Raw genomic sequence first — 8489 nt, forward strand, 5'->3', positions numbered from 1 at the left:
CATCCATCACAGATATCAAAAGCACCACCAGATAAAACAATTCATTCAATAGAAAGTTGTATCATTCCCATTATCATTTATTTGTAGCTTATTTGGCAGGGACAACGCAGTGCACAATATTACAAATATGGCATGGCAAAGCCATGACATCCAGTAACTTGTAGACGTGAATGCATAAGGAATAGCCAGATAGCTCATTTGCATAATACTAGAAATATACATATGCATGTTAAATCTTAAAACATGCATTAGCAAAAAGTAAAATCAATACATTGTGTGTAGGAACTACAAGTTATGAATTGAGTGGCATGTGTACGTTGTCTATTACTGGCCATCATGATTGCATTTCCGTCACTTCAGTCACTTTTGGTCTTACTGTAAATGTTTTAACACAAAAGGTTTTTTAATGTTTTAAATGTTTTGAAAAGATCATGTACACAGGCTCTGGGTGTGTGATCAATTTTATTCTGTCCATTCAGATAATTCAAGCATTTGTACTGTATAATGCCCATTGAAAATGTGTATACGGCCTGTGGATGATAATTATCTATGCAGTCCATTCAGATTGCTCATGCTGCCATACTGCAACGTAAAACATTGCAAGCCAGTTAAAAGTAAAAAGGTAAATTGCCCTGCTGCCCTAAGTTTGTAAGTTAAGCTGTAAGTTAGTTAACACAACTCAAGGCTTTAAAAGTTGAGTTAACTGAAAAACGTAAGGCAGAAGGACAACTTACCGGTACTTTTTTAAGTTTAACTGGCTGCAATGTTTTACAGTGTGGGTAAAAGATGTGGATTTCAGAAGCGAAGTAGTTTTGGGTAGGGTGTGCACATCTAAAAACACTTGTTGCAGGTGCCAGACAAAAAAGTCAGATAGTTGAAAAAGGTAGGTCTGCACACTGCCGATAAGCTCCAAAAAATAAACTTTATTATTTAAAAAGCAACGTTTCGATCACGCTGGATCTTCATCAGGCGTTGCTTTTTAAATAATAACGTTTATTTTTTTGGAGCTTATCGGCAGTGTGCAGACCTACCCTTTTCAGATTTCAGAAGCAAACCCATCCGCTCTGGTACCACTGCTGCCCGCACCCTGCACATGTCACAAAGGTCATGGCCTCTTCTCCAGGGTTTCCCTGCCGCACCCAGGAGGGCAGGAAGAGGGTGCCGCGGGAGATCTGCGTGACCCTGCAGTCCATGCCCTGGCACCGCCTGCAGCGCAGCTTACTGGTAGGAGTTCCCTCCTCACTGCTGGGCAACTGGTGCTCGTTGATGCCCGCCGCCACGTACACCTCACGCTCCTTACGTAGCTCCTCGCCCGCCATGTCTGCTGCCGACATCTGCACAAAGTTCTGTGGGGTCAGCGTGCCTGACAAAAGACCCTCTCTGAGGTGGAGGCACTTTGGGTTGCGCAGGTTGGCCACTTTGCTTCTCACGCAGGCCTTGTATTTGGGCATGTTGGTGCTATGTGTTGCGTGAATGTTGTGCTCAATGCTGCAAGCTAATACCGCTAGTGTGTTTGTATCTGTGTTCTCTGGGGCTTTGTCAGAGGTCAATGCCTGCTGAAGTAACTGCGTGCATTTCTTCCGAACTGGACATGGCTGTTCTGAGGTGATTTCGGATATGGACGATTCTAAATCAGCTTGGTTTGAGTTTATCGCTGTTGTCACATCTTGTGAAGATGACTCTTTTGTTACATGATGGTCATGTGTTTCGTGAGGTAACATTTCTGTGGTGATCTCAGTACATCTCTGACTTTCTGCTTGCCCGCCTGGACTTTCCTCCAGTGTCTTTTCGCCAATGTGAAGACACGGTGCTGCATCACCTGAGGCTAGACCACAGGTAGTAGTTTCATCAAGTTTATCTGTGGTTTCTGAATATCCTCCTTTTGGTTTGTCATACTCATCTGCATGACTTTCTTGATGGTAGATGTGTTTGTGTCCATGTCTGTATAATGTCTTCCATTTCGAAAGCAGCGCTTTGCAGGCTTTTCTCACACCTGTCTCTGGACACGACTTGACAAGGCGATAGAGAATGTGAGCGATACCTGTGTTTTCTAGCTGCTCGAAAGACACATGTGCCTCTGAAATAAGCGCGAGAAGAGGCGGTATGTTGCTGTAGTTACCGCTTGTGTGAAGTTTCTCAATCTCCTTTCCATGGCGAATTAGTTCATTGGAGTCCATGCTTTAGGCTACCTGAGGAAATTAGAAAACACTGGTAAGTAACAGTTGTAGGGGAGACGGGGGTTAGTTTTTTACTTAGTTTTTACTTAATCTAATTTCAGGAGAGTTTATTGCAAGAAAACCATTTATGTACAGCTTCAATGCTTCAAGTGTCAGGTACATTTGTATAGTCATAGATCCCATAGAAACCATTCTCTTAAAAAGATATGGGCAGTCAAAGACACCTTGCGCCCAACCCCAGCATGAGGTTGGTTGTCACACCCTATGAGGTTGGTTGTCACAATGTTATTCTAATGGGGGGAAATGGAACATTTTAACATTAAATAAAAATGATATGCGATGTTCAATTTCTATGAAATGTGAACCTAAACATAGCTCATGTGGCCTATACATAATCATCAAATAAGGTCATATTAATGCTTTGTAGGCCTACACTCTTTTGGACTTTAAAATGCAATAGTGTATTTCACACACAACTGAATGTGAAACACTTCACGCTGTGGCTAACACCACAGTCAATAAAATGTATTGACTGACACGTTTCACTCTTTTTCAGGCTAGCTCCAACAAATTAACCTGACTCTCGCGCAGATGGATTGTCATCCATCCCTGTGCGAGCTCACGAAGTGTAACGAAGATGCACGAAGCACTAGGGGTCTCGCGAGAGCCAGGCTACCAACAAATTGCCCTAGATAAGAAAAAAATGTACCCAAATCGTAGCTTACTCTTTATAGTCAGGGTCATTTTTCCAAAAAGTTGACACCTGAAGGCAAATCATGTTAATTTTCGGCATACAACTGATTTAGGGGTATTCAAGGGTGCTGAATCCAAATCTGCCGTATGCCGGACGCAAAAATGTACCGAAATGCCTCAAACGGGCAAAATCCAATATGGCCGCCGCCACCGTGTTAAAATCCTACAATCACTTTTCTTTTGGACTAAATAAGGTATGAATTTGAAAATAGCACTTATTTTTATGTTTTCAGACATGGGGAAAGCCATTATGTCATCAGATTTAAGCTCAGATTGGAGGAAAATGCTTATGTCATTTTAAAAGCAGAGAGCCTCATATTGTCAGCGATTTTTAACATTTTTACTAATCTTTCAAGATTCACAGAAAAAATGCTCTTTGTCTCTGTGAACACAAATACTACAGAAAACTACACTGAACTGTCTACTTTCACCTGAAAAAAAGAAGTTTGTGTCTACCTTTTTCCATTCTTTAGTTATGGGCAGTAGAACATGGGATGACACCACAAAAAAAACACTGATTTTTGACCCCAAAATACTGCACTTCTCTCTGCCCATATTTTTGCTTTAAGGACATATTGTCTTTGATAGTGTTCATGTTTGATGTGCAACATTTTCAGGGGGTTTGAAGGGTGCTTAATGCCAATATGATGTATAAATAAATGTATATTCCCATAGTACATCAAAATGAAGGAATCCAATATGGCCGCCTATGGCAGTCTACACTGCACTTGTCTCAACCCACATTTGTGCTTTAAGGACAAAGTGTCTTTGATAGTGTTCATGTTTGATATGCAGCATTTTCAGGGGTTTTGAAGGGTGCTTAATTCAAATATTCAAATATGCTGTGTATTAGGCTCAAAACCTCTTTAATAGGCCTACCTCAAAATGAATTAATCGAATATGGACGCCATCACCAGACAAGGTGGACTCTTAATTACATTGTAGCTATAGGTTGTCATACATGGAGAATTCATCTCCATACTCAGATTAAAGATTAGAATCAAAGGACATGATTTCATAGGTTGAATTCATGTTTACAAGTGACAGTTGACTTTCATGTCAATTAGCTGTTCTTTTGAATGAAAATGTTTTCTCTACTTCCACTTTTATTTTAATGCTTATTATAACATGATGCAATATGTCCACCTCAATCCACCTCTTCCATTATGAGACAAATTTACACACATAAGTCTGAATGTGCCTAAATATAATATGCACATCTACATTTTGTGCATTAGGAATTCATTGTTTGCCGATTTTATTGCGGTGCTTACATTATATCTTTGAATGGTGGAAAGGTGAAACGTGGATCAAAACAGTTTATGTTATTGTGAGGAATTTACTTGATATATGTTAACTCATTCCCAACCATTAGGCCTATCAACCTCCTCCTCTCCAGTGATTTGGCAGGACACACAATATCATGCACTGCATGGCACTTTGGCTGCAAATGCAACAAAAGCAAAGTATGGCGTTTTGCAATGATCAGTCCTATCTAATTCAGATGTCACATGGTTACATAAAATGCCCCACATTATCAAATCTCTATATTGAGTCAGGCCCACACACCCCTTCCTATCCTCCTGCCAGTCACCGAAGTGGGATGGGTGGTATTGAACAGGGATTTAGTCCCACTGGTCCTGTATCTGCCACTTATACATGGGTTCTCATTGTTTATCAACACAATGTTATGAAGAGGGGCAAGACACTGGCAGCCAACCACGTGAGCTATTTTTTTTTTGACAGACAGCGGTTTCCAACAATCAGAGGCTGAGTTGTGCGCGGCTAGGTTCGCAGTCAGGTTATAAACAAAATTTAGAACCCATGTATTCTCAAGGCAAACAAATACATCACAACTTGTGCTTGCCTCATCCAACACTGCATCTGCAAGAAGTGGCATGGAGTACATGGAGTCAAGCAGTTGCTGCAATTCAGCAACTCAAGGAGGGGTGATTAGGAATAGGTTAACTTAGTATACCAAGTAAACAATTTTGGTTAGAGTAGAGGAGGGTGACTGTATGTGCATATATATTTGGTATATATAGGCCTATAAACTGGTATCAGAAGTAGTGTGGAGTCAAGTCTCTTGGCGGAAATACGTAGGATGGTGCGCAAGGTTAATAGAAATGGGCACCCTCCTGTCTTTCTCACAGCACATGAACACAATATTCAAAAAAGGACATTCCAAGTCAGCAAGGACATTCTGATTTTTGATACCTCCTCCTCGTATAACTTAACCCATTGTGTCCTGGAAACACATATAGGTTTTTCAGGATCTTGAGATTTTAGCTGTTTTATTAACTATGTGGGTATGTTAGAGCTGAATGAACACATTACAATGCAAGGGGAGGGTATTGGCTTTAAATGTAACTCATTTCATGTTTGTATGTGCTTCAGAGGCTGAGACATTGCGGATTTAATAGGAAGAGGGCACCCTTTCCCATAAAGGGCGTAGGCCAAAATGGGTTAATTAGCAGTCCATTTTTGAGTATTGTGTTCATGTGCTGTGAGAAAGACAGGGAAGTGCCCATTTCTGTGCCTAGGCACCTTAAAACTACCACTTGCTCTTCAGCCTGCCATTGGCTCTCTCTCTCCAGCTGAGCACCGTTATTGATACACTGCAGATGTACATTCCAGTATATTTTAACTAGGCCAATTTAAAGTCTATACTTGCACAATTCTACCAACAGAAGATAACAGACAGACTCTCTTTTCCTCCTGCTCCCCTGTTCAGCAGGGCTGGATCCCCACATGGCTGCATGCTGAGCCCCCCATCTAAAGTCTATCCGTCCATGACTGCAGCATGGCCAGCAAAAGGGAGTGAAGGTGGCAGCCTGGTGTACAGAGACCGAGACAAATTTCTCTAGCTCTGAATGAAAAGAAAACCAAAGAGATCATTGCTGCCTTCAGGAGGCACACCTATAGCGAGAATAGACCTAGCCCTCTCTGAATTTCCCACTGTCACAGAGCTAAAACATTGTCTTGGACATTATCCTGGTTCTGAGTTCTTGGGTCTCTACAGATGTATCATTGGCACTACAGATGTATCATCAAAGTAAGGACCAACTAGACTAAAACCATATTTCACACACATGGACTGTCTGACTGTTCATTACAATCTCTTGTTCCCCTGATCTCCTTCCATCCTCCGGTTGTTGTGAAATAATTGATACAGTGCAATGTGTTGAGCTGAATTCTTGCCGTACTACAGAACAAAGGCCAGCCTTGTAATTAATGGTTATAATTGTCACAGAGTGGCCATCTCAGCTGAAAATAAGCAAGACAATCTATGCAATAACTTTGGATTACTGATGTGCAATACCAGCCTGAGTATGTCCTTTGTGTATATATTCACACACACACACACACACACACACACACACACACACACACACACACACACACACACACACACACACACACACACACACACACACACACACACACACACAATGCCACTCCCTTATCTGTACACTCTATTCTATTCTATTCTATTCTATTCTATTCTATTCTATATATTATTCACATCAGTCTGCCTCTTTATAGGCCTAGATATACAGTGATCTGAGCACAGCAATTAAACCGGCAAACATGAAGTAATTCCCATTGTACAAAGGATAATATTAGAAAATATTCGATTTCAGACTCTTGTGGTCATTTATTTTTTTATGGGTGAAGAGGTGTGGAAACATTGTGTGGTGGTTTGAGGTGGGAACATTTTTCATGGTATAATGCATTAAAAGTGTAATTGAAATAGGGAGAGATTTAAATACAAATGGTCAATTTATGGAAAAGATAATCTCCTGTTGCAAACATGAATTCAGTCTACACTGAAATAATTTCCTTTGATATCTTTCTTAAATCTGAGTATGGAAATTAATTATCCTTGTATGAAAACCTGATGCTACATAATGTAGGCCTACTTAAGAGTTTACCTTGTATAATCAAAGAAATACAAGAAGTACACTGTAGACTGGTGAAGGCGGCCATATTGGATTCCTTCATTTTGATGTACTATGGGAATTAAAGGCATTAAGCACCCTTCAAACCCCCTGAAAATGTTGTATATCAAACATGAACACTATCAAAGACAATATGTCCTTAAAGCAAAAATATGGGCAGTGAGAAGTGCAGTATTTTGGGGTCAAAAATCTGTGCTTTTTTGTGGTGTCATCCCATGTTCTACTGCCCATAACTAAAGAATGGAAAAAGGTAGACACAAACTTCTTTTTTCAGGTGAAAGTAGACAGTTCAGTGCAGTTTTCTGTAGTATTTGTGTTCACAGAAACAAAGAGCATTTTTTTCTGTGGATCTTGAAAGATTAGTAAGAATGTTAAAAATCGTTGACAATATGAGGCTCTCTGCTTTTAAAATGGCTGCCAGCCAATGACATAAGCATTTTCCTCCAATCTAAGCTTAAATCTGATGACATAATGGCTTTCCCCATGTCTGAAAACATAAAAATAAGTGCTATTTTCAAATTCATACCTTATTTAGTCCAAAAGAAAAGTGATTGCAGGATTTTAACACGGTGGCGGCGGCCATATTGGATTTTGCCCGTTTTGAGGCATTTCGGTACATTTTTGCGTCCGGCATACGGCAGATTTGGATTCAGCACCCTTGAATACCCCTAAATCAGTTGTATGCCGAAAATTAACATGATTTGCCTTCAGGACCTTAAATAAGCACCTTTTCAGAAATCCTGCCTAGACTATTATACTTCCAAATGGCCATTCTGGTTTTGATGTCAGCTAGTGCAATGCGTGAGAAGAAAAATATTAGACTTCTAAAAATGTTCATGTGAACAACACATTATGTTATCTTATGGGTTTACCTCCAATATCAACGTAGATGTCCTGTGATATTATTTACAAACATTTCTTTGTCAAAGGTTTTGCTCTGCGACCTTCTGAGATTTGACGAGTGTGACAACCATAACTTGTGACAACCAACCCCGTTCTCCACTATATTGTTTAATGTAACCAACGCTACCCTAGGTATTTGCTGTAGGCTACTTTTTAACAACAACAAGAAACAAAAACCGAGCGTTCCAACGTTTAGGTTAGGCCTACAATGTATAATTTTACAAGGATGACAATACGGTAGGCCTACCTTGCATGCATGCTGTGGACAGTTCAATATAGGACATCCGTTGTAACATTGTAACAACAGGGCATTGCATTGCACTCCAATATATGCGAGCGAGCGCAACAGATTGTGTAAGTTACTTTCAACATCTTTACAGAACATGAATCCTTTACCTGCCTACTCGTGTTTTCATTCAGTCGTGTGTGTGTCGCCATCTTTGTTGTTTACTGTAACCCCCAATCTCTTAACCTACCACTAGAGGGAACCGTTGGCGAGGAAATGGATTTGCCATGTATGCATGTCCTTGAGGATGGTTGGGCCTAGGCCTACATGTTGAAGAATATACACTGTATTACAAGCAGGGCTCCTGGATTAAGATGGCCTGGGAGCCCTAGTCGGCAGGTTGCTGTGCCCCCTCAGAAGGCAAATTTTGTGACACATTTACATAGACTTTGTGTCTTAATTGCCAGG

General features: G+C 40.5%; 1 protein-coding gene across 4 annotated transcripts; it reads right to left on the reverse strand.

Moving 5' to 3' along the window:
* Positions 1–443: 443 nt before the first annotated feature.
* On the reverse strand, positions 444–8284 carry LOC134464600 (transcription elongation factor A N-terminal and central domain-containing protein). Of its 4 annotated transcripts, none has more exons than XM_063218007.1 (2): positions 8192–8284; positions 444–2185 (listed from the first exon to the last, which is right to left on the reverse strand). In XM_063218007.1, exon 2 carries the CDS (start codon positions 2175–2177, stop codon positions 1044–1046), a length of 1134 nt encoding a protein of 377 aa, XP_063074077.1. In that variant the 5' UTR covers positions 2178–2185; positions 8192–8284; the 3' UTR covers positions 444–1043. The 4 variants fall into 4 exon arrangements, with proteins under 4 accessions (XP_063074077.1, XP_063074074.1, XP_063074075.1 ...); XM_063218004.1 differs by having other exon boundaries at positions 444–2189; XM_063218005.1 differs by lacking the exon at positions 8192–8284 and adding an exon at positions 8043–8184 and having other exon boundaries at positions 444–2189.
* Between the last annotated feature and the right edge of the window lie 205 nt (positions 8285–8489).

Source organism: Engraulis encrasicolus, chromosome 15 (genome assembly GCF_034702125.1).
Source record: "Engraulis encrasicolus isolate BLACKSEA-1 chromosome 15, IST_EnEncr_1.0, whole genome shotgun sequence".
Lineage (NCBI taxonomy): Eukaryota > Metazoa > Chordata > Actinopteri > Clupeiformes > Engraulidae > Engraulis > Engraulis encrasicolus.